The following is a 27,087-nucleotide window of genomic DNA, read 5'->3' on the forward strand; positions in this document are numbered from 1 at the left end:
AAATGGAAGAGAACCCTAAAACTCTTAGGGTTCTGTGCAATGTAATACCCTTTATGGTAGAACTGTATTTGACATCCATGATGACTATATGATGTGTCTCATCAAAGTTCAATTGATTCAAGGAAGTGTCCCGAATACCTAACCTATCAGCTTTCTCAAGGAGGCATTGGTTTACTCTGTTAAAGGCAAGTGAAAAATCTGCCAGTGAACATAGTGAGTGGATCCCTTTTATTATCTATTACAGATAAAAGCATGTCCTTCAAGCACCACAGATGCATTGGATCTATTTTTTATCGATTCTGACAGGTAGAGATTAACTTGTGTGAAATTAAGAAAAAGATAAGGTTAACATTAGTGAACTCCTCATAAGAGTTTAACTTAGTGCAATGGCAATTTGTGATAGTATTATTACTCTAGTTTTCCCTCATCTTGAAAACTGGAATCACTCAAGGTCTTGCAAACTTTTAGAATTACTTGATTATTATTAATCATAATAACATTTTTATCGATACCACCTTATCTGTGGTAGTGCAAAATGGTGACACAACTGGTAACTGCTTGAAACTCCTCCAAGAAATCCTTTATGAAATATAAAGGCTTTTGAAAGAGTCAAGAGCACATTTAAGTTGTGTGAGGTGGTTTAAATTTTTCCAGGCATGATTTTAAGTTGTGCAGGGGGTAAATTTCAGAATAACTCGGAATAATTAAGATGTACTTTCTTTAGTCCATTGTTATTGAAAGTGTATTTAAACTCATCCATAATATGTTGATAGAAATTTCTGTGCAACTAGTGCAATCTCTGCCTACTGCTGAACTTATGAATAAGTGCAATATGCTTTTATGTAATTTTTCGAAAGTACTTTCTGGCGTAAATGAAATGCGATTGTTATCTGCAATGAGGAAATCCGGATAGTTTTTAGATTTAAAATAGTTCGCAACATTTTCGTAATAGGCGAGTTAATCAGCTTTTATAGGCAAAATAGGTATTCGATTTTATTACCTATGTGAGCATCTAGATATGCGACAACATTTAAAAATTATGTTAATCCCCGAGACAGATCGAATCTGAGGTTACCGCGCCAAGGTACAGCTCGAGCAAGCGCGGAATTATCAAACAATCGTTTTAGATGACGATCCCATTGGAGAGGTTTCATCCGCTTATATTTTTAGTGGAGACCACATAAGCATAGCATTCTTTAGTCCATAGCTTCTTGAGAAAAAACGATTCATTAATTGTAAAGGAAGACTTTGGCTTTTTTGGTTTGATAAGTGAAAGCTAGGGGACCATTTGTGATTTTGACATAGGTCGTATAAATTAATTAATGAAACGACTAATGCTTCAATTGTATCAATTATTTCTTTATGGATTCATATATATCTAGGTTTTAATGTCACTTATAATATCCCTGCCATATAACACTCCCTCTCTCTAGATAGCATGTCAGGGTAAGCTATAAGATCACCTTATTTATTGCTTGTTCTCCGATAAGCGTATCATAGATAAAACGGTGTGGACGAATAGCATATCAGCGCATTCATGCGCATAAATGTGAACGTACCTTTTGTATCATAGCATTTCTAGTCGAATTTATGTGAAGGTTTTCATATCATATTGATTCTTCACCGCCTAATGTTAACCTCTAGTTATGGTTTTTCATTCTTACAATGGGAGTGATTTTGCCCGGTTACACTATCAATTCTGAATATTGACGCGCTCTTATTTCACTTAATTGACGGTTGAAGTGGTTTCTTGAGTGTTATATATGCAATCAACATGATCAATACTCAGGAGACATCAAGGGAAAATTTTATTTGATGGTACGTATATCAGCTACGGAGCGGATATCATGATATCAATTCTCGGATTATGATATGTGAAGAACAACGACGTGTTTCATATTTGAAGCAGAAGTGACATTTCACGGATGTTTGTAAATTTACATGAGGAAATACTACAAAAACTTTGAAGCATCGTTGTGTTTATAAAGGAAACCTCATGAAAGTCGCGAGGAACGCGGAAACTGGCGAGTTAGATGAAGCAAGTTAATTCTCCGGAATTCCTATGTTTGTGAATGACAAACGGAAAGGGAATAAATTAAGTCGAAGCGACGTCATCTATTGCATAGTAACATCACGATTGTATGGACTAGAAATATAAATCTGATCTTAATAACGATTGTATGGACTAGAAATATAAATCTGATCTTAATACAAGAATATTATTAGACAAATATTTACAATACTCCTTGAAAATTAGCATATCAACGTGCCGAGAATTAAGTGCTGTGACCTAAAAGATTCATGAGGGGTTATCGTGGAAATGCTCCCACCAGCTCTTGGGTAAGACGCCAACTCAAAGGTTGTTCGCAAGGACAAAAGCGGATCGTACTTCCCGCTTTTCATTTGAGCGCGGTCAGCTGATGGGGATAGTCCGAGTAGGTGTGGTTTTCCTTGAAATATTTTGTTAGTAGTTTTCTTATTGTGAATACTCTGAAGATAGGGTTGAAGAGCACTGAATGAAAATGAGCGGGCTTTCTGTGGATGTTAAGTCCTTGCTTGTCGTTTCAAACAGACTACCTTTCATTTTGAAGAGGACGGAAGCGGGAGAGCTTGAGAGGAAAGCAAGGTATTGTATTCTCGACATTTCTTAGGTCTTTCATGTTTGAATCCGAGACTCCTTTATTATGTAGAGGAGATATTATGTGCCTAATGATTATTTCCTGATTCTCATCAATGAAAATTAAAAAAATATATACCATTTGATTTAGATGTTTGTGTGTGTAAGTTGATGGAAATGACTTCACCATTCGTTAACAGGAATTTTATCATGGGATCATAGTGCAACATGACGTAGGGCTTACTTTTTTATGTTTCTATTTGGTAAATTATGGTGTGCTTTTTATGGAACAGTGCTGGTGGGTTAGTGACTGCAGTAGCTCCCGTCGTAATACGTTGTCGTGGGGTGTGGGTAGGATGGCCCGGAATTCGCTTGGAGGAAGGGGAAACAATACCAGAATCAAATGCTAATGACAACACCCCCACGGCAGGCTTACTTTCCAAACAGGTGAGTGGATTTGTAATCCATTTTGAGCATTGGCACCAGTGCGTGATTTTCTACCAGTCCTTATGGACACAGAAACGCACTACATGCTCTGCTATTACATTTCTTTACATGATATGTTTGTGATTCCGGGGAATCGTTTATTCGCTCATTATTGCTGTGTAGAAACTAACTTCTTCAGCGTGATCTTTTAAAATCTCTTCCCACCGCTCATTTTATTTTGAGATTTTAATCTCAAATCTTTAGGTTAATGTCTTAAATTGTCGAATTTTAGCAAAACGACTTCTGCGTGTGCATATATGTATATAATATCAAAGTAAATTGAATCCGAATTTTAATTTCAGTTCTTGACTCAGTAATGATGTATAAATAATATACTAGGTTATCATCTGTTAATTGTCTTCCAATGGCATCTGCTGCCCAACATAAGACTATCTTATGATCTCCTTTTTTGATTCGTATTTTATTGAACATTCTTATATTTTTCTCTTCATGCTCTCTCCATGACCAGGTTTTTTAAAATTTCCTTGATATACTTTCCCCTTTGTATGGCCATTCGGACAGGACTGTGCTGAATTTAGGGAAAACTGAATATGAAGTGACAGAAAAAAATGGATTGCATGTTTCTACATATTATAGTCATGTTGTTCATCTTGTAAGAAAGTAATGAACATGCTATTGTTCCTGAATTCAAGTGCTTGAACAAGGTGCGACTTTCGACAAAAGGATATGTGGAGAGACCTGTAAATATATGGATTTTCCAACAATTATGTTGAACTCTCATAGTGATAATATTTCTTAATTGGGTGCACACAGATACTGATATAATACGACCTTGGGAGGCTTAAGGTTTACTTTGAGGATCTCCAATTAGGAATTGCACAGTGGATACTAATTTATATGCATTACAATACGCAATCACAGTCCATGGGCTGTGGCTTTGAGATTTCTGATGGAATTGTTTGAGTGAAATGTATTTTATTTTCTATATCCCTTTCTTATCAGTATCAAAATGAAAGTCCAGCTTGAAGGAGCTCACATGTGATATAACGTTTTGAAGGATTTATTAGATCAGGAAAATGGGAACTGGCCTTATTCCTCTGTTTAAGATTAGGATGAGCACTCTATTTGTTCATGTCTTTTACTAATTAGGTTGAATTGAGTGTTGATAATTAACTGCCTAGTGCATTGGAAAAAAGTTCTTTAAATAGGGATAGTATATCTATGAGCACTAACTTATAACTCCATCGATAAACCCTCTGAAGTACTTATAATAGGTGACAGTGATATTTTGGTTGAGGCTAAAATGAATCACCAGTCATCTTTTTATTCATACTAGTGAGCCAGTTATTGAAATTTTCAATGAAACTGTTTCTAAGAAAATCCATGGCATTGCAAGCATATTTATGTGCATAATTTTTATTTCAGTTGAATTATCTCTCTAATGTTTAGCACTTTGCTTAACTATTTTACTAGTAAAAAGTTATTTTTTTTTATCACTAGACGACATTTTTACCATTCCTAATTCCAGTTTTCTTTGTGAATTCTTGTTAAATTTGTAATTGTTGGTGGCATCAACATTATGCTAAATTCAACTTCCTCTTGTAAAGATAAACTTGGTATTACTTAGGCAGTATGCAACTTCATCATTTACAAAATGTAAATGGGGAAGATTCCATGATATTATGGTTAACTGCAGAATTAACCTCTTTGCTAATAATTCTAATGTGGAAGCTGTTGAGTGAGACCTTTGATTCATGTTAGCTACCAAGTATGCATAATAGGATTCATTGCAAGAATGCATTATCAATCACATGATGTCAGGTATAGAAACAGGAGCATTTAAAACTTTAATTCCTAGAGCACAAGTATTATAGTTGGTAGCGTAGACAAGTGCTTGCCCCAGCCCTACTTCCCTCACTTCTCTGGACTCTGCTTCTTTACTTAACTCTTGCCTTCACAATATCCTCCTCTCCTATCACTTCCCATCTTCCTGCCCTGCGAAATATCCTATTCATGCTCTCACCCCTTTGTGCTGTCCCCCCTCCCCGCTGACCCTTGCACAGCATCTTTCCCTTGAGCCCTTTCCTCACCAATGTTTTTGCTTGGATCACTGCCCAAAAAATGTTGTAAGAATGATGAATCACAAAATGTTGCCTTTGGGCCATGATATTTCAAAAGGTATTGCTTAATACTCTGGGATCATCCCAAATAACGGTTAAAAAGATGACTGAAGTAATGGACACAATGAACTTTCTCATAAAGCTTGAAAAAAATTGCTCTAGTTGAGTTGCTATAGTCTAGCTCTATTGCACCAGTTAAATCAATTAGAACTATGCAAGCTGTAGAATGAAATGCACGTTTGAATTAACCCATTTTGTAAATGGGTCACTAATTAAGGCTATTTTGGAGGTTACTTGGAAGGAGCAAAACCTCTCCAAATGTCAAAATTAAGTATCATCTATTGCACGTCTCCATTATGAAATTAACCCATGCTCATAGCCACCTGCATAAGTCTTTTGCTGAATTGCTGAAGCTTTGCTTTATGGAAGGAAACTCTACTTAATTCATATACGTATCCCTTTCCCCATTTTAGTGCAAGTATGCCTGTTATTATTTTTCCTGCTCTTACTTTTTCAATTAAAGGCTAAATTATTTCCTAAACTCTATTTACATGAAATGCTGATTTAAGTGGTTGTAAAAAATATTTCGATGATTGCATATATGAAAAAAATTAAGGCACTGGTTTTTTTTTTTACTGGGAATATATTTTGTATAAATTTAAGTAAGTTTATTGAATTAATGATTGTAAATTGTTTTAGTCATTGAATTGCCAATACATCCTCCCAGTATGTGAAAATAAAATTGTTTGGTATCATAGAATTATTCATCTAAAAGTTTTCGAATGAAAGAGTAATATAAAGAGAGTGTTGTCAATTGAATGTTGCTAGTTAACTAGCTTTGCATTGGTATGCATTAGTTGCTTAGTTTCCTATTAACTACCTACTCTTAACCGTGGAGCCCTGGAAGTAACACAAACTCTTCTTGTAAGGAAATATGTCCTAACTCCAGCTGATGATGGAGTAAAGGTTAATTACTTTACATTCAGAGAACTGTTAATTTAAGCCTAATTATCTAAGATATTTATATTTATCTAATATTAATCATTATTATCAGCAAGAGAAAATCTTGATTGATAGAATCTTCACTTTTACAAATAGTTGAAGCAATTTTTATTAAGGAGTACCAAATATGATATTTTGTCTTTTTATGCTGACTTCTCAGTGGTAGAAAAATAATGCCTACTGTATCTGAAGGTGGGTATATGCTTCTATAAGAAAGGAAAAATAAATTTCTTTTTACCATTTAACGTTTAATTGAATGTGTGGAACATATCATGTAGCTATGCTATTTATAATCTGCCATTTTCATAATTATACATAGTAGTAACATATGCACCTTCCATGGTCCCTGTTTTTGGTAAAATTTTGAAGCTATAATGAAAGCAAATATGCGATTTTTTTAGTCACATAATCCGTTTTTCAAGTTACAGTATGGCTTTCAATCTGGGAAATCTACAAATATGGCTTTAGAGTCAATAGTAAATATGTCATTAATGCATTTGAAGAGAAGAAATCAGTCTCTGTGACACTATTCCACTGTAGTAAGACTTTTGACTGTATTAATCATTCAATATCACTCTCAAAGCTAGAATATTATGGTGTTAAGAGTGTTGCAATGAAACTAATGAAGTCATATTTGCATGATCACCACCAATTGTTGAACTTGATGGCTGTCGATCTGCAGCTCTATAAGTAAACATATATCCAACTTTTCACTGTGCTTTACATTTTCAGTTTCACTGGCTAACTCAGGAAAACACTGACATAGTTATGAAGGCTGATACGTTCATTTCTTTTGCTGAAGCCAGTTCTAGTCGGGTCATTTTGACATCAACATAAATCCCTTGTCATCCACCAAAAAGTTGTGTGCCTGGGGGTGCTAGTGCAAGGTGGGAAGGGTAGGTAATTAGGAGAATATGAGTGAGGAAGGGGAAAGGGAAAATATTTTGTAAAAATCTATAAAATAATGTGAAAATTTGTTTACATGCTGGAAGAAGACAATTCAAAACATGGGTTGTTACCTAATTAATTAGTTGCTTGCTACACAAAAAAGGGAATAAAAATGAACCACAACCATTTATACAACAGTCCTCCACCATGACAGGACAGGTCATGAAGTATTGAAAAGTAAGAGGGAGAAATTCTACAATCATGTGGACATGAAACTCATAATCTCCATACCTAATGTCACAGGTAGGGAATGTGACAAACCGCTGTAAGCAGCGGATGGTGTGAGGCATCCCTCCCCCACAGAGAGAGAAGAGTGATGGAAGGAGAAGCTTGGAAACAAAAAAGAAAGGCAGGCAACATTGTACCATGCACTACAGTTATTAAATGGCAGTCCCATGCGGTCAGATGGGAAGGGGTTTGACAGCAAAATACACAAGATGAGTGAAGTGAATGCCTTTGTGTAAAACTAATATTCCATAAATGCTGTGGGTGGCAAGTGGGATTTTTGCTATTTCCAACCCTTCAATTGTTATCCTATAATTTCCATTGGATGGAGGAGTCCTTCCTTGAGTCTGCTAGTTCTGGCATCTACAGGGTCCGTACAATAAGTATTGGGACTGGACTTTCGGCACCAGCTTTGCACACACTTTCCTTATCGCAAGATCCTCTGTTACAAAGGCGTGGATGGTTCTGACTGAAAGGCCGGTCTCCTAACTAATAAGGGCGATGGTTAAACGTCTGGAAGGCCAGTCTCCTCACTGATAAGGGTGATGTTATTGACCACTCTTGACTTACGCCCTAAACTTTGACATATAATAATAATAATAATAATACTTTATTCATTTTAAAAATGGTACAACCATATTAAATGTCGTCAATCATAATATTACTTAATATATAAACATAAGTTCTTAAATGTGATGAAGGTTGTCACAAAAGAATTCATCCAATGAGGAAAGTGGGTGAGCAAGTAACCAGGTATATACCCTATTCTTGAAACTCTGGATACCATCTGATTTCAACTGAGTAGGCAGATAGTTATACAGTCGTATGTTCATATTGTGAAATGTGTTGTAAGTTGATGACAATCTACAATAAGTAGTATTTAGATTCGATTTACCTCTTGTGGAATAGTTATGGAGGTTGGATCTTAATTGGTAAGTTTCTAGATTAACTTTCACATGAATCAGAGCCTTAAAGATATACAAACAAAATACAGTCATGATTCTATACCTAATAAAAAAAGGTTTGCAGGAATCACGTGGTGGTATATTAGCAAGAGAGCGAATAGCTCTCTTTTGCAGTAGCAAAATTTGTTTAACATGAGGGGAATGACCCCATAACTCAACACCATAATTCAAATGACATTGAAAGAAGGCATGGTAAAGTGTTAAACGATACTCATTTGAAATGATAAAGTTGAGCTTTCTTAACATATAAACAGCTTTACTAAGTTTATTACAGGTCTGACTGATGTGAGTCTCCCAATCAATATACGTATTACTTGATCATGTGCCTTACTTTAATTGTAGGGTCTCACTGTATTCCTTCTCTTCTTCAATAAAGATATAATATCTAAGTTTTCTAAGTCATGAAATTATTATTATTATTATTATTTGGGATACATTGCTGTTAGGCGATAAGCCGGGTGGCAATGACATGATATAACAAACAGTAGTCATTCTTAAAACATATCACAGTGTCATTAAATAGTCGTATAGTAGACTTACAAAATAAAAAAAAATGAGAAAAAACAATATATTTTGATACAGCCATACACCTTCTGCCGTATTGCATTTAACAATCCCATCATGTATACCTTTTGCATTCACGCCTAAATGATTTAATGCTTTTGGGTAAGGGCTTAAAGAGTTCATCATGCAGCTGGTTCCCATGCAACCCTAGAAGCTATATTTTTGTTCTTGTTACCGGCATTTGCATGCCAATAAACATTGCCACTTAAACAATGTTAATTCATAAAATTGGAATTTTTGAATGTCCTTTTGTGAGTAAGTTTAATTTCAAGTTTTTCTAGAGTCCATATATTTGGAGAAATTTTACATTTACTTACTATGCTTTGTTTGAAAGATGGTTGAGGCTGATACTTGGTGGAAATTCTTCTTTGTAAAGCATGTGAAAGAATCAAAGACTGCGTTTCTACAAGGAAGGATTTTATATTGTCGATTGTGTAGTTTATATTGATATTGCATAGTTGCAATGCACTGTCGTATCATCTTGAGTTCAGATGATGCTACAGTGTGGCAAAACTAGTCAACAATAGTAAATAAATCTTTTCACGTGGAAATGCAAAGTCTTTGATTCTTTCTTTCTGCTTTACCATACTTTGGTTATTACATTATTTGATTGTCTTCATGGGCTGTATGGGTGGTTCAGTTTGTGAGTAAAGTTATTGTTGTTGGCATCCAACATTCTGTGATTAATATATCTATGAAGAAATATCATATCTCAATTGGTTGAAGCTATTTCAAGCCCTGTCCTTTCTCAACTTCCAAAACTAAAAACCTCTAAAAAAGTTGGATAATTGAAAAGGACCATCTCAATCTCAAACAATTCTGAAATTGTAGTTTCAGTTAAACTTATCATGTAATATCTCATGAAATTAAGGAGTACTTTTTAGTGTGGATGGGTTTTTGAGTTTCAACTGGGATATTTGAAAACTTTCAAATTAATATCTAAGTATGGAAAAGTTTTATTGCATTGGTGTAATTTTGTATGTACATCTACATACCTACCAATTTTTATTTTAAATGTTGACGTTATATTCCCTCTCCTAGGTAGTACCTGTTACAGTTGAGGCAGGGCTATTTGACAGATATTATAATGGCTGCTGTAATGCAACATTTTGGCCTCTGTTTCATTCAATGCCGGACAGAGCCATATTTTTAGCTGACAATTGGAAGGTTAGTGACTGGGGCCTTTAATTTGATTTTTTCTTATTCATTTCCATTTTATTTTCATTCATTCTATGTCATTGGCATTAGGCTTACATCCAAGTAAACCAGATGTTTGCTCATCAAACAATAAGTGCTCTGAAAAAATTGGAAAGTACTTTGTCATCCAACGCTAAGCTTCCCTTAGTGTGGATCCACGACTACCACCTCATGTTGGCTGCCAACACCATTCGCCAGGTAGCACATTCCTCTTTCAGCATTTACTTGTGCAAGATGCCAGTAGGTACTTGTTTCAGTCATCTGAGTATACATTCTTCAAGATTCTGTAAGCTTTTTTTTCCTCATTAAAGGAAGCTGAAGATTCAAACTTGCACTGTAAAATAGGATTTTTTTTGCATATTCCATTTCCTCCATGGGACATTTTCCGGCTTTTTCCATGGGATGATGAAGTTCTACAGGGTGTACTTGGTAAGTCAATTAAAAGAATAATGGTATAATTAACTTCATGATTTCTATTCAAAGATTCTGACATGATTGTAATTCATGATCCAATACTGAATTTACTTGTGATGAATCCTCAATAGTACTAAAGATCTTCGGATATTATTTTACTGCCTGATGAGCTAAATTTTGTTTTCTCAGCTAAGGTTCAGCCAAATTATGATATTGCTATGCTAATTAACAAATTTGCATCTGGCTGAAGGAAAAGTATCTGAATAAAATAAGTGATCCACTGCCATTACTTACCACTCTGAAATTTTTAATTTTATTTTAACATTTTCCATATTGGTATGGATAGGAAAATCATACTGCATTTCCAATCATTTCATTGTAGTAATTACTTCAGTGAAAAATCTTTACGAATTCTGAGAAACTATGGGAGATCCTGCAACAGTAACTTTTTATGGAGTCGTCCTCTAAATGGGCATTACAATGCAACACTTTCAAAGTGTAAAAATCAATCCTGGTCAAGGTGAATGATTTATTTCACTTAGAAAGGCCTGAAAAATCTTTAGTTTTTTAATAGCAGGGTATTGCAAAGGTTGAAATTACAATGCTATGATTTAGGGTGACTTTGTTGAATAACATGAGATTTGTTTGCCGTTTATATATGTTGGGTGGGAAAAGGTAATTCATACCCCCTGCACATAGGCAGTATCATGTTGGCTCAGTGCAAGGATCTGTGGAGCCTGTGCCACTGTTAAGCTATGAGGCCCCTGTCTGATTCATATTTATGTTCCGTGCTAATTGTGAAACAGAACATTTTGGCACCATTTATATAAAAAGTAAATGAGACGTATTATGTATCTGAAGGTAAATTTATGATTAGGTATAAATTTAGAAATAAAAAGATGCAAGGGGCAATGATTGATTTCACAAACTCGAATACAAATATAGATAAAACATATGTTATTCAGAAAAATGAAATAAGAGGGATTAGAAACAGATCAATGATCAAAAACAAAATGGCATATCATTAATGGCAAGGAAACTTCAAATTCCAGAATAACATCAAAATGATTTACTTTTCTTCCCAGAAAAAGTAATCAGTGTGTGAACCCAATGAGTGAGGAGTGCATGTGGCAGGTGCCACTAGGATAAACTGGCCCTTGTCTAGGATAGCCTTAGGGCAGGTGATCATAACTACAGCTACAGAGTTGAAATCTTGATGACACACATGTCTGGCCTTATCAGGCTTCAAATCCAAAGGTGGTCCAGGAAGATTTTGACCTTCCGTTCCTTTCCCTCTTGGGATTATCCTTATTATTGGGAGTGGCAGTGTGAGCCATGAGATACTACTCCCTCCCTCAAAACTTGGGTGGTAATAATATTTGTTGTGGTCATTTTCCTGGTGACCAGTTTTTAAAAATTTCCATTCATTGAGCATCAATGAAAATCCATCCCTGGCTCAGCTTATTCTATTGTCTACTATACGTACAAGAGGCAATCCTGATTTTCCACCAAAATGGTTTAATACATTTTTAAGCATAGCTACTATTAACAATACAAAACATAAGAAATGTAATCCTCAGCAAAACTATGAATCTAATTGAGGTGTACTATTTAAAAAGTTAAGGTTTCCCTTGAAACTATATCATTTTGAGGAACCTATTGTAGATGTGGGTGACGTTAAGGGCTTATTTCATAGCAATGCATATCTATCAATTCATATCAACTTACTGTCGATGATGTAGTTGATTGACATTAGGTTTTGATATTTTATTTCTCATAGCAATTGATTGATTTTATACACAAGGCTTCAAATAGCTGGATACATTTTAATGAATTTTAGGGCTTGGGATAATGCGAAACTAATGACCAGAAAAGAGACAGATATATTTGAAAACAATCTGAATGATGAAAACATGGTTATCTTAAAAGAAAAAAAGATATAAAGAAAAATGAATTGGAATAAAGTGAATTGCATAATTCACAAAAATCATAGCACTTGTTGCAATAGTATGTTGATTCCCAGAGAGTGTCAAGTTAGATAATTATTGATAATTCACTATTATTTAAACTCAATGACCATTTATGTATAAAAATGTGCAAAAGCTGGTAATTTTTAGTTTAACTTCTCAAAATATTGATTAAAAGTATGTGTATTCAAAATACATTTTTATCAGAGCTCTATGTGTATTGGCATGCATTTTACATTGGAGCTTAATTTTAAGCTCCATTCATCATTGTTCTCATAACATTTGTATTTTGAGGTATTGATGATTAGATTCGATTAGATAAAGTGATGAGATTTCTGTATGAAGTTGGACCGACACAAGAAGTCATGATATTAGGCAACTGTTGCAAGTCAGCTTATGATACTTTGAATGTTTCCTACATATCCTAATGTGTTATGGCAATTGGCTATGTTTAGACCTATAAAATGTAAATAGAGATAATAGTATTTAAGAGGTGTGTTTAAAAAGTAATGGGAATTTTGTAATTTCACTCTGTAGCAAGAACAGCAGGTGGATTATGCACTAAGTCAAGCAATCAATAAAGAGTACTACTTACAAGTTCAATGCTGTTTGTGTGAATCAACATGAAAAAACACCCATAATTGTGGCAAAATGATTCATGGCTTTTGCACCACCATGAGATAATGCGCTTGCTCACACTACTCACTGCTTTTTTTTTTGGGAATATTTGGCCAAAAACAGCACTATTATGATGTCCTAGCCTCTATATTTGACAGACATGGACCCGTGTGACTTTTTCCTGTTCCTAAAAATAAAGAGAACCTTAAAGGGCCATTGTTTTACAATATATATGGGCCAGTATATATGTGATTAAAAATGCATCGCTGATGGAGCTAAAGCTATACCCCAGATCAAGTTCAACAAGTGTTTTGAGGATGGGAAAAAGTGCTGGCATAATTGTATAATATCTCTTGGGGGACTACTTTAAAGGGAATAACATTGATACAAATGAATAAATAAAATTCTTTCCAAATAACACAAATTCCCATTATTTATTGAGTGCACCCCTTTTATGTTAGTACACTTATGCATGGGTCTTTTTGTTTATGGTGTATTTTTCAAGTAGGTACTAGTGCAATGTTGTAACCCCAATTATGCTTCTGTTATGAATGTGGTAAAACCATTTCAATCCATCAATACAAATTTTTAATTTGCAATTTTTAAAATTACAAGAATAAAATAACACTTTTATATGTACCTTATCCAATTCCTGGAACAATATTTTTTTTCTTCTATCTCTGTAATTTCCAGATTCTGTTAGGTGGTTATAGAAAATGCAGGTGAAAAAATATCATCCAATGTCATTTTTCAAATGCGATAGTTACTGAATTGGATAGATATGTTGAGATAGATGTTTGAGATTACAACCTTTCTAGGATCATATTAGGCTACTGTAATGACCCTTGAATCATCATTTTGCCAAAAATAGTCATAAAATAGTGACCAAGGCCACTATAACTCCATCTTACACATGTGCAATCTCTTTTGGAAAGGCAGCCCAACAAAGTAGTAATGCTTACAGTATGCATGACTAATCAGAGAACCATTACACCAATCTCTCTGGCCTAAAGCCAATTGTACCAATGCATAGGTAGCTTGTATTTGCTGGAAGTATTTTTATGGAAGGTTTTAATGTTCACCTTGAAAGGAAATGAGTCTTAATGAAATGTAATTGACCAAAAATTTTTATCCCTTACTGATGATGATTTTCGATGCATGTTTGATCATTGTGTGTTTATTTTTCAGCAATTTCAAATTTAAAATCTTGACATCTCTCTCTTTGGAACATACTTAATAGGTTGTGATATGGTGGGATTCCACATTAAGGATTATTGTCTAAATTTTGTCGACTGCTGTGAGCGACGACTTGGATGCAGAGTTGACCGGAAAAATCTACTGGTTGAGCATGCTGGCAGAACAGTACGGGTTCGTCCCTTGCCAATAGGTGTGCCGTTTGATCACTTCGTTCAGCTGGCAAAAAAGGCTCCAAGTTTAATGCCAAAAACTAAGCAGAAGGTTTGTGTTTTTTTGTGTTATGTGACAGAAATTATTTATATGTTTTTAAGCTTTCAAGAATTTTTAGGTTAACATTAAGAGCTGATGTTTCTTGTTTTAGGAAAATAATTATTGACCTAATTTATTCCAGAATAATTTTAAAAAGTGAAAAATAATCAAGTCGAGATTTAAATCTTGATTCAAGTCAATTAACCTGTTTTTTTTAACTTATAGGATTGCTGTGAGGAATAATTTGAAAGTGTAATAAGTTAAGATTAATATAATTGTAAAACATCTATTAGTTTTATCCAAAAAGGATCCAGTCATGTAATATTTTGAGGAAAATAGCATATCTAGAACAATGTGGCCTTAGTGGTCTTCAAAGTACTCCCCTTGGAACCTCATACATTTATCCTTGCATCTATTCCACTTTTCAAAACAATCGGCAAAGTCCTTTTTTGGAATGGCCATCAGTTACCTATAGAATTGCATGCTGCAGTTACAGGGGACTTTATCCAAGCCACAAAGGATGGCCCAGGTTTCCTAAATAAAGTCATTACTGGAAATGAATTGTCATGCGTCTTTGACTATAACCGTGAAACAAAAGCCCAGTCTTCCCAATAGTCAGTTGATGAGAAAAAGGAGAATGTGACATGGCAGCTGATGATTATTGCAAAAAAGGACTTTGCTGATTGTTTTGAAAAGTGGAATAGATGCAAGGATAAATGTATGAGGTTCCAAGGGGAGTACTTTGAAGACCACTAAGGCCACATTGTTCTAGGTAGGCTATTTTCCTCAATATATTACATGGCTGGATCCTTTCCAGATAGACCTCTCCTATTGATATGTTAACAGTATTGGATTTATAAAAGTTCCACTGTTTTTATTTGATCTTTGTATAAATGTTGGTGCCCAAAGCATTGATGGAAAATAATTGTGTCAATAGAGACTCAGGACCACGTTACTCAGGTTAGTTTGCTGCCAGATAATCAGGAGTTTAAGTACTTTCCTTCCTTTGATACATAAACTGTAATGATGATGAGATAAACAGATATGTGATGGTAGGTTATTAACAGACAAATAAGTATTTATACTACCATACTGTGTAAAATAAGGTTATATGAACATTTCTGTAATGCATTGTGAAACCATCATATATTTTAATGCATTAACATATTAGCGTAGCCTATACACCATAAATGTTTTGGTGTGTAGGGAATGCCATCCAGTTATTGGCACTTAGATGAGATTGATTAAGAAAGTATCCTCATATGGCCCTTTTATCATCATTTCAACTTTCCTGAAATTTACCTGAATATTGAATAAAATGATGTGACATTTTCCTCTTTTAACTTTGTTGAGGTTTACATTCAGCTATTTACAAAATTGAAAAAAAATATTAAAAAGCAAATGTTTAAATCGTAGTTATTTGCACATTTGCCTGTTGGCACACCAAATCTTTATGCACTTTTCTTCTGCTTTTACATTTTCGCTGTGAACATACGAAGACACATGGATATTCTTTGAGAATCTGTGAAATGATTATTCTCCTCTGACAATGATACTGGCTAGGCTTACCGTTAACTAACGAAGATAATTCCAACCTGAATAAATATTCTAAACACGTGATTTTAGAATAAGTGAACGTCCTAGTTTATCTGTATATACAAAATATTTATAATAGAATACTGTAAAGGAGTTTAGTGGTTTCAGTTGCATTAATTAACCAGAATTAACATTTTATTGTTGGAACTAACCGTTGAAAATAAAATAATTTCATCTTCAGAAGTGCTGTTGCCCACAACCTCATAGCAGTCATGACAAACGAACAGATCATCATCGGAATCATCAGGTATGTGGTTTTGGTACATTTTAGGGGTGCAAATCCAATGATGCAACTATCTGCAGTTTTTGCATTCCATTCTTCTTGTTACCAACTGTGTGGGTACACTTGACATACCTATTTCTGGTAATATTATTAGGAATGTTGTTGAAGGCGTCATCTTTGCTTTCCTGTCATGGGTTTTTTCCAGATTCGAGTTCTTTTGCAGTTTTTTGTCCTCCCTCTGAAATTTTCTTTTTGAGCTTCCTCTGTTGTTTTTTCTCATCATGGTATTCTTTCCACTTTTCTGAGCTCAATGCAAGTGGTATCCTTTCAATATTTGTTTCCCCTACTTTTTGGTGTTTTAAACCAAACGAGAATTAAATTCCTTGGAGTTACGTTTGTTTTTCATACATTATACACTGGCTTCACTGTTTGTTTAGAATTATTCAAAATTGGTCAACAGACAAAATTAGATAAAGGTACAGTACTGGAGCAATAAACAGTTAAAGCGAGGTTTCACTGAATTTGTGTATATTCTTCCAAATCGCTTCCATGTTGATCATTCATTCACTTCTGATTGTCTCTCCTAATAAAACTCCCCACAGCGTATAGAACTGAGAAATCCTCTACATAAATTTCTTCTTCCACAGTCAGTTGAGTTCTTCTTAACATTTTCTTTTTACCAGCAATCATGCAGACATCATTGTACAAAAATGGATTAGGTAATTTTAGTGACTAGATATTTAAATAGACTCCAACAAAACGTAGGCATTTTGAATAATGTATTGTATTTGTATTCTATGGGTATAAACCTGTTGCTCTGAAGTCATTCTCTGGTTATTCATTCAACTCTTTATTGTTCAAGGCACTCATAAGAATTTGAGTAAAATCCTCTTTTTTTAGCGCCTAGTTTGGATTCTTAGCCCACTCAGTCAGGACAGCAACCTTACACGTTTTCCTGGTCTAAAGGCAACCACAAAAGTAGCTGCAACATTGCTGTAGAATTTGTATATAGATTAATCAATGATTTGAAGTATGATTGATGAGTTACTTGAAGTTATTTGCGTGGCAAACTGAGATGGTGAGTGACAGATAGATGGGCCTTGTTGCCATCACAAACAATGTTACTGGCAGTGAAATTTTGCTAATCCAAAAGATGGGAATATAAAAATTCTCAGTACATTACAAAATCATTTCTGACCTCATCCACTTGATGCTGCTACACCGAATGGCTCACTTTTAAAGATCCTGTCAAATGAAATCCTGTTGGAGGACTTATTATCCTAAGAGGGCATGCTCTTCCAGAGGCTAGGAATGTGCACATAACAGTGATGTTACCTTTGCCCGAGGATCATCTAAATGATTTAATTGTTAGTTCTAGCACTAGGTTTTGTTTAGGACATGGTGTAAAGTTCATGTCATTACCATTGAAAACCCTACCAGAGTCTGTTAAAATGTCATATTTTTTTCTTTGAGAATATCCTCCTCAGCTTTAAGCCACTACATGATTCTTCCTTGCTCAAACATGCACTTGCACGAATAACTCCTATGAGGCAAAAAATTACGGAGTGCTGACGAAAAAACCTATGGTTGCATTTATTTCTTGGTTATATTTATTGAAAGGATTTTTGTGATTATTTATCTCCAGTATTTCAATGATACTCTCTTGAATGTCCTCCTTTCTGAGAGGCAAATCCTTTATGAGAACATTGAAAAATCCACCGAGATAAGATATTGATATCTAGGTATAAACAGATCTATCATAATCCATCAACTGAATATTAGGTAAGTACGAGGGTAGGCTGAAAACTAATGCACGCATGCTTGTAGACCACAAACAAAATGACCTTCAGAAGCACTCCTGGTGGCAGTGAAAGTAAAATTCCCCCTCAACATGCATGTGCAGGTTTGAGGTCGTTTCATTCATCCAGTGTATTTTGAGAAGCAGAAGTATGGATAGGTATTCTAGTGCTATGTCAACGCGAGTTAAACAGCGTGCTGTTATCGAATTTTTAACTGCTGAAAAAGTGGCTCCTACTGAGATTCATCATTGTTTAAAGGCTGTTTATGGTGATGATGCTGTTGATTGGTCTACTGCCAATTGATGGGTATTAAAATGGTGGTTGTGAGTCTGGAAAAGCCATAATTGTTGATGAAACGTGCAGCAGATGTCCGATCCCTGGTACAGACGATAAACATCACAAACTAATAAAAAATTTGATTCAAGATGACCAGCGAATCACTCTAAAGCGTATTGTAAAACATATTGGAATACCTGGGGAAGAAGTTATTCGCGTCAAAGGCAGCCTGGTGCCAGTAATCTTGCAACATGACTACGCTCATCGACACACCTTGCATGCAACTGGAGAGGCTCTGCGAAACCTGAAATTTGAACCGATTCCACACCCCCCTTATTCCTCTGATTTTTTCTTCAACTCAAGAGACACCTCAGACAATGAGGTGAAGGCAACTGTTAAGTCTTGGATTCGAGCAAAGTCAGAAGAGTTTTTCAGTGACGGAATGAAAAAACTTGTTACACGTTGGAAGAAAGGTGCTAGCCTTAATGGTGACTATGTTGATAAATAAATATATGATTTTGAAACTTAATAATTGTACTTTAATGTACTTTCTGACTGATCTTGCTATTTGTTTTTGTTTGTGCTCTACAAGCATGTGTGCATTACTTCTCTACCTGCCCTCGTATAATTCCAAAATTAGTTTTGAAAGGACTTAATGCCGCACAACTTTGGTTCTGCCTTCTCCACAAATGATTAATCAGTTGCATTGCCTCAGCCAATGAAATTCATCTCCCTTTTGTATGAATTGCAAGGAATATAAGGAAATTATGCAAAATAATGGTAACAGAGGTCTGCGTTTGTCTGATGCCACAGAGTTTAGTTTTGATCAATGGGAGGATTTGTGACATTACAAAATTCAATTCTGCCTTCTTCATCTATGACTTACAGAGAATATAAGGAAATTTGAGCTATCAAGGAAACAAGATTTATCTTTTATGTCCGTTTACATCCATTTTTCTTTTTCTCTACATCCATTAGAATATAAATACTGTTGTATTGTAAGTGTACCATTGTCCATTCTTTACTCATACGTCCTCCTATTATAACATTGTACTGTTTGACAAAATCCGTATGATATCTCCATGGCATGGATTAATAAGGGTTATGGTTATTATATGTATTCACACTTGAGAAGGTAGGAAGGAAGTACGTAGGGATGCAGTATTGAAGAAGAGGTGATTACAGTGTAGGGTGTCAGTTTGTGACTTGTTTGACCAGGTTTAGAAATGTTTGTGTTCAGTCTGTGCCTGTGTTAAACCTACCATAAACAATAGTTTCCATTATTATGTTTAAAAAAGCAAAGCTAGAAAATGATGGTAAATAAGTCTCATTGTTGTCTAAGAAGAACAATTGAAATGAAGCAAGAGAAAATTGTAGTAAGGGAGTTTCAATTTTAATAAGTTAACAATATTTTACATTGAAGAGTTTTCTTAACTTGTCAAGAATTCTCTTTTTCATTTAAAACAGCAAGAAACAGTTCTTAGTGTGGGACTGAAGTAAAGGACTTTTCATTCTGGATTCCATTTAACTTGCTTCCAATGTGGGATTTAGAAATACATACAATACTCCAGGGTTTGATAAGTTCACATCGGAATCAGTGGGTCATTGACAGTGCATAAGTTAATTGAAAATATGGATTGACAAAAGAACACATTGCCCTCTTTTCCACATGTATAGTGTCACATTTTAATACTGAATACCCAATTTTCCTTCCTTTTTTTCATTTTTATTCACTCATGAATTACATACCTCAGTTCCAATGTCATATTTAAATTGCTGCCAGAGGAAATAAAATAATAATATAGTAGTATACATTTATAATGGTAATTTGACATATGTAGTTATGCAAACTGTAAATTCCAGTTATCATTTCGCTGTTTTGGATGCTTAAAAATGTAGGTTAAGACCTATTTCTTTAACCTGCAAATCTCAACAATAGAAAAATCAAATGAAAATACAATTATATTTTTTGTTCAGTTTTTTAATCCTTGAATGGATGAAATTTGATACATAGCTGAGAAGGTTATATTTTTTTCATAATTAGAGGTTTCTGCAGTAACAGTGACTATCCCTGCCATTTCTTTTTTTGGTTGGCATTGTGCCTCATTTAATTACAATTGAAATTTTTGGTTGGCTTTGTGTCCCATTAAATTTATATTGAAATGCAACTTTGTGTTTCTGAGCTATCCCAATGAATAACTTACACTATTGAAACTATTAAAATGCACCTAGCAGAGGTGTTTTCTTCTTCAATTTAAATGAAAAGGACAGGAGCTGGCCTGTGGATTGTTTTTGAAAATGTTTCTGCCATAAAACTGCAATGTTGACCTCAAAATACCAAAATATGTTGTTATCATTTTGAAGCCCATGCTTTCCTTTACTGCCTCTTTGGTAGCACGAAGACTTCAGTACACCTGCTGGTTTTATTTGTAACCATTTAGAAAAGCAACACTAATGCTTTTTCCACCTCTATGTCAGCACTAAGACCTTATGTACGACTACTTGCTTTTTTTTGTAGAACCATTTAGTAAAGCAACCGTAGCATACTTAGTACTAATACATGATCAAGGCAATGCACTTTAAATTACTAATTAACTTGGTGGCAGTAATTGCCACTGTTTTTTTCAGTTATTGGCGCATGTAGCAATTATTGCTTACATTAATATCTTAGAATTCAAATGTAATTTAATGTATTTACTTGTTAAAGTTAGGTTTTTGGACAGTTGGTAATGACTTTTTTCTTCAGCTTAATGGAGGAATGTCTTTTCGTGTTATCTACATTTTTCCCTTATGTATTAATTTGTAAATTCTAATAGCCTTTCATATTATCATGGCAAGAGTTTTAGACATGGTTTCACATTGGCTTCCTCAATAGTATTTTCATGTTATACCGTCACTTAAATGGCCATCCCACTGGGGTCAGACACCTCTTCAAAAACCTCGCAGAACAGATACTGCATAAACGAGTAAGCTTTCATCTGGCTCTAACCCTTCAACCTGACATGGGTGACCCTGTCAGGAGTAATTATCATTGCCCCTGTCCTGCTCTAGAGAATGTATGGACTTCCTGCACATCCATATTGTAGTCAATGGGAGGTAATGAAAAAAAATCAAAATTTATGATATGCATATAAATTATCATTACATATACTATTTTTTGGGAAACCACCTCAATTATCATTCCCAAGATTAAAATGATGGACGCTACAGAAAATGTGAGTCCCGGCAACTACGGGGCTCAACTCAATCGGCTGTGTGTCGTGCCTGGCAGCATGGGAGGCAAGGCTTCCGCGGTGTCATCCCATGAAACCCTCGCAAAGGAAAAGGAAAACCGACAGCAGCAGGACAGAAGACGCAGAAAAAGAAGACCAAATTAGTTAGAATAGGAACTTGGAATGATAGGACAATGTTGAGGACAGGAAAATTAGAGAATATTAAGCAAAGGATGGAAAGGAGAAATATAGATATTTAAGGTCTATGTGAGGCAAAATGGAAGGCTAGTAGGGATTACTGGATGGATAATTGTAGAATAATGTACAGCAGTGGGGACGAGAGCCAACGAGGGGTTGCCATAATATTAAATAAAGGGGTAGGAAGAAGCTTAGTCAGCATAGAACAAGCAACAGATATAGTATTACTAGTAGAGATAAAAGCAGAACCGACGCACTTGGTCATTGTTCAGGTATACATGCCACCGAGCAACCAGAAGGAGGAAGAAGTTGATAGGATATATGATCAGTTGGAGGACATAATCGCGTGTTGCTGCAGGGAAACATTTGATAGTGATGGGGAATTGGAATGCGATGGTGCGTGAAGGAAGAGATGGTGATGAGTTGGAGGAGTACGGTTTAGGAACAGGGAATGACTGTGGGGAGAAAGCAATTGAGTTCTATAAAAGACAGGGATTAGTCATCACCAACACTTGGTTTAGACACCACAAAAGACGCAGGTATACATGGAAAATGCCAGGTGACACAGAAACGTATCAACTAGATTTTACCCTGGTAAGACGCAGGTTTAGGAACAGTGTGATAAATTCACACAGTTTCCCGGGAGCGGAGGCGGACTCTGACCACAATTTAGTTGTTATGAAATGTAGCGTCCGTTTCAAAAAGATAAGGCAGGGGCGGCAAGTTAGAAAATGGAATTTAGAAGCATTAAATGGTTTGAAAAGGAAGGAATACAAACAGGCGATAGAGGAAATCATGGGGAACGGTAAAGAGCTGAGCCCTATCGAAGAAAAATGGGAATGTATCAAGCAAGGCCGCAAAAGACACTATAGGAACCATTAACAGGAAAAGGACTAGGAAACCATGGATCACGGATGTGATGATGGCAAAGATGGATGAGAGAAGAAAATGGAAGAATGTAAGCACAGAGTTAGGTAAAATGAAGTACAAATAGTTATATAATTAATTGAGACAGGCAACAAATATAAAGCAAAAGAAGCATGGCGGAAGACACAATGCAAGGATATGGAAATTTGGCAGAAGAAGAGTGAAATTGGTGCGCTGTACAGCATTGTTGAATCACTATTGGGAAGTAAGAAGTGAATTTCTATGCTTAAAGGTATGCTATAAGTCGGGTGAGATAATAGTTGAGGCAGACAAGATTCAAGAGAGATGGAAGGGCTATGTTGAAGAACTGTAGGGTAAAGAACTTGGGCCAACTTGGGCTTGGGAAAAAAAGGGCCAACAAGGTTAGTTATAGTAAAGGAACATGATGCAGATGAAGATAGCTTAGGTCCAGGCATACTCGATGATGAGATAGAAAAGGCATTAAGGGAGATGAAACTAAATAAGGCCGTGGGGGTAGACAACATTCCTTTGGAACTGCTAAAAATTTTTAGTAAAATTTGGTGGGAAGAGGCTATATGGACCTATTCGTAGAGTCTATGAGGAAGGAATCTGGCCGGAAGACTTTGTGAGATCAGTGTTAGTTCCTATTCTGAAAAAGGTAAAGGCTACATCATGTAAGGACTACAGAACAATAAGTTTGATATCCCATGCAGCTAAAGTTGTTCTCAGGATCATAAACAAAAGGATAGAGAGTAAGGCAAATGATTACTTAGGGGATGATCAGTTTGGGTTTAGGATGGGGAGAGGTACGTGTGATGCCATTGCAGTAATGAGATTATTAATCAAAAGGAATATAGAATACAGCCAGGAGGTATTTGCCTGTTTCGTAGATTTCGAAAAGGCATTTGATAGAGTGAATTGGGAAAAACTAATGAGTATATTGAAGAAAATAGGAATAGACTGGAGGGATAGGAGGCTAATCCACAACCTGTACATGTCTCAGACTGCTCAGGTACGGGTGGGGAACGGGGAGTCCGGGTGGGCAGTGTTAGGAAGAGGTGTAAGGCAGGGTTGCTCATTATCACCGTTGCTGTTCAACCTGTATGCAGAGGAAATGATTAAAGAAGCATGGGAAGAACTCGAGGTAGGAATGAAAGTGGGTGGGGAATTTGTAAAATCAGTTAGGTTTGCTGATGACCAAGCTTTAGTTTGGCAGTCAGCCAAGGGGCTGCAAGCATTGCTGAGTGATGTGGAAATTCAGTGCAATAGGTATGGGATGAGAATCACTATTAATAATACAAATGTTATGCGATTTTTCAGAAAGAGAAAGGCTAAGCTAAACATTAAAATAGGAGGGCAAAAACTAGAGCAGGTGGAAGTTTATGTAACTCGGACATGTTTTGGACCAACAACGTCAACATATTAGGGACGTAAGGAGAAAAATTGCGCTAGGCAAAGAGTTGATGACAGGGGCATTGAGTAAGGATGTCAAGAAAATACTTGTCAAAACTTTGATATGGAGCGTAGTTATGTACGGTGCAGAAACGGTCTCTGAAGTAGGAGGGTAGACAAAGATTGGAGGCTTTTGAAATGTGGGTGTGGAGAAGAATGGAAAGGGTGAAGTGGACCGTAAGGAAAACAAATCAGGAATTACTTGGTATGGTGGGCAAACAGAGGGGTTAGTTGGGAGAAATCCTATGGAGGCAGGAAAAATGGATGAAGGGTGTGTTGATTGGTAGTGGGATGTTGAAGACTGTAATAGAAGGGAGAATGTTGGGCAAACAAGGAAAGGGTAGGAACAGGATACGAATGTTGGATGGGAGGAAGGAAATACTCGGAGATGAAAAGGGACCTGATGTAGAGTAGGTTGCTGGATTGTGTTTTGTTACAAGTCACAAAATATTTATTTGGTAGTTGTGTCCATCCAAAAATCTACCTTAACCGGTATATTACCTTATAATAATAATACAATTTTTGATGAACAATACAATCAAATAGCAATTTGTTAAACGTAAAAGTTATTGATATATGGCAGTGCTACACTCATGCCAATAACTGCAAAATACAACAAATTTTTAACACCTGTAAGTGGTGTGCTATATGTAAAAGTCCTATTGACTAAAAGTAAAGGCTTCTTAGTTTCAAAGATACCCATTAGAGTACAACTGATATTATGTGCATTCATGATCAACATAATTTAATATGTTTGTAGGATTGCAAAACACATTCAATAGAAACATGTGAATAACTTGCATATAATATTTGAATTTCCTAGAGCACATGCAGCACTCAGTGGTATGGCCAGCAGCCACTAATGTAATTTTGATGAAACAACAAATACATTGTAAGCAAACTGTTGTAGTTGCAACAATGCTGCAATACTTTCTCATCCTAAATGTCACATGGCATATTGCAAAGTACCAATAACTGTGGGGATGGGTGCCTATAATAAGACATTCTCTCCTAAATCCAGCATAAACCCCTAATGTTGAAGGGGTATTTCACGTGAACTCAATAAATTTTTGAAGTTCCCTCACCAAACATTTTCAATCATCATATTTTTTCCTTTGAGAAGTTCTTAACTTCATTTAGCTCAGGCATAAAATATTTTTCCCTTTGTGAAAACATTTTGTGTTGTCTTTGTATCCACTAAGGCACATGCAAAATATTTACCCAGATTCCCAACTAAGCAAAGCAGACTACTTCTAACCCCTGTCAAAATCTAAATGACAGAGCGAAAAAGTGAAAATATAAATTTTTTTGAGAAAGTACCCTAAGATCCAAAAATTACTTTAAATTGTTCTAATATTTAATGATTTTGTGTGTGATCTATTTAAGCTTGGCACATTTCATTACTTGCCAAGTTCTTGGCCCAAGCCAGGGAACTGGGGGTATTTATTTTCCCTGTGCAATCTTTGGTTTCCCTGGAAGACCTGGTATCTAAAGAAATCACAGCTTGGGTGAAGCTGAGGGTGCTCAGGGGAATTCTTGTGGATGTTAATTGAAAATTTATGGCTATCATTCCTCAGAACCTAGGTATGTTACCGAGCATTTCTATTATGCTGACAGCCTTGATGAATTTCTTCTTAGTTTGGCTTAAGAAAACTGGATAGATCATAAGTCTTGAAGTAGATGCATTCAACCCTTTCCTAAAAAGTTCTGAACAATCTTCAAACTTCCTTTTCCCTCAAAAACAATAAAATCCAAATGTGGAAACAAGGACATCAGGTTCACTCATGAGCTGATCATTACAAGAGCAACAGTTACAGATCGTTATAAATAAATTATTACTATCGAATCTGCCGATATAAAATTTATCATCTCATCATTGCAAGTATTAAGGAAGTACTTACATTCATCGGTCGAATATGCTGGTATCTAATCCAATTTCATTTATTATTTTTATAAATGATCTACAATCTCATATTCCTAAAATTAAAGTGACCCTATATTCTGATGACACTTTAAGATTATGCTCGGTGATTGATTTACAGAGGTTAATGATTCTGCACATCTGGATGTAACTTGTATAAGAGCAATAACATGAAACCGAATGAAAATAAAACCTGTTTTCTGAATTTCCATAGTCAGTCAGTCAAATCTTTCCTCCAATTTTGAGCACTCCCATCAGAACTGATTGATACCCAATAAATACAACAATCTAGTTCCACAACATTTTTGGGACTTATACTAAATGATACTCCTGACTGGCATCTCGCGTATTGGATATGATCATTAAAATGGCAAAGGAATCCTCATGAGTCATAAACTGATCCTGGCTACCTCTGTAGATGTCCTAAAGCAAGTACATTATGCCAAAATCATTTGTATCTGTCCTATGGTGTAATCTTTAGGGTAAACACTAGGGCCACAACTAAGGTCTTCGAAAGCTATGGCTAAAGTATCCATCAGAACTTCTGGAGGGATTTAAAGTAACTTTCCTGAATTTAAAGTAATGCCGCCACCATGCATATATGTTTTTTACTACGTATTGCTCATAAAAAAATCCAGGTTTATTTTTACCTAACTCATCTGTAGATTATCACTTTACTCATGGAAGAGACGGTAGACATTTAATCCAGCAGTCTTGTGTTGTATCTAAGGAAGGTCCTCATCACTCTCCTTTACTTCTTTTTTACAAATTGCCGCTGAATATATAAAACAATGCTGTGGTAAATAGGTGTAATAATAAACTAAAGAAGCTACTATTAATCAAGAGCTGTTACAGTGTGAATGAGTTTGAGTGATAATTTGTGATTGTCAGCTGTGTTACATGTAAGGGTGTGTATTTAGTGTTTTCATGTATTTCTCTAAATTGTGTATGGATTCAACTGCTATGTTTCATGAAGTGTTAATTTTCATTTA

At 35.4% G+C, this 27,087-nt stretch overlaps 1 protein-coding gene across 2 annotated transcripts in view; it reads left to right on the forward strand.

Moving 5' to 3' along the window:
• The first annotated feature begins 2,286 nt into the window (after positions 1-2,286).
• Tps1 (Trehalose-6-phosphate synthase 1) overlaps positions 2,287-27,087 on the forward strand; it is a 28,210-nt gene continuing 3,409 nt past the window's right edge. Inside the window, exons 1-7 of one of the 2 annotated variants that reach the window (XM_071598394.1) lie at positions 2,287-2,626; positions 2,911-3,064; positions 9,930-10,055; positions 10,137-10,283; positions 10,397-10,514; positions 14,325-14,542; positions 16,308-16,373. In XM_071598394.1, the coding sequence (XP_071454495.1) occupies positions 2,517-2,626; positions 2,911-3,064; positions 9,930-10,055; positions 10,137-10,283; positions 10,397-10,514; positions 14,325-14,542; positions 16,308-16,373 (939 nt within the window). In that variant the 5' untranslated portion in view covers positions 2,287-2,516. The remainder of the gene's footprint in view (positions 2,627-2,910; positions 3,065-9,929; positions 10,056-10,136; positions 10,284-10,396; positions 10,515-14,324; positions 14,543-16,307; positions 16,374-27,087) is intronic. The other variant, XM_071598395.1, reaches the window with a different exon arrangement.

Source organism: Hetaerina americana, unplaced genomic scaffold, assembly GCF_022747635.1.
Source record: "Hetaerina americana unplaced genomic scaffold, ioHetAmer1.1.p SCAF_10, whole genome shotgun sequence".
In the NCBI taxonomy this organism is placed as follows: domain Eukaryota; kingdom Metazoa; phylum Arthropoda; class Insecta; order Odonata; family Calopterygidae; genus Hetaerina; species Hetaerina americana.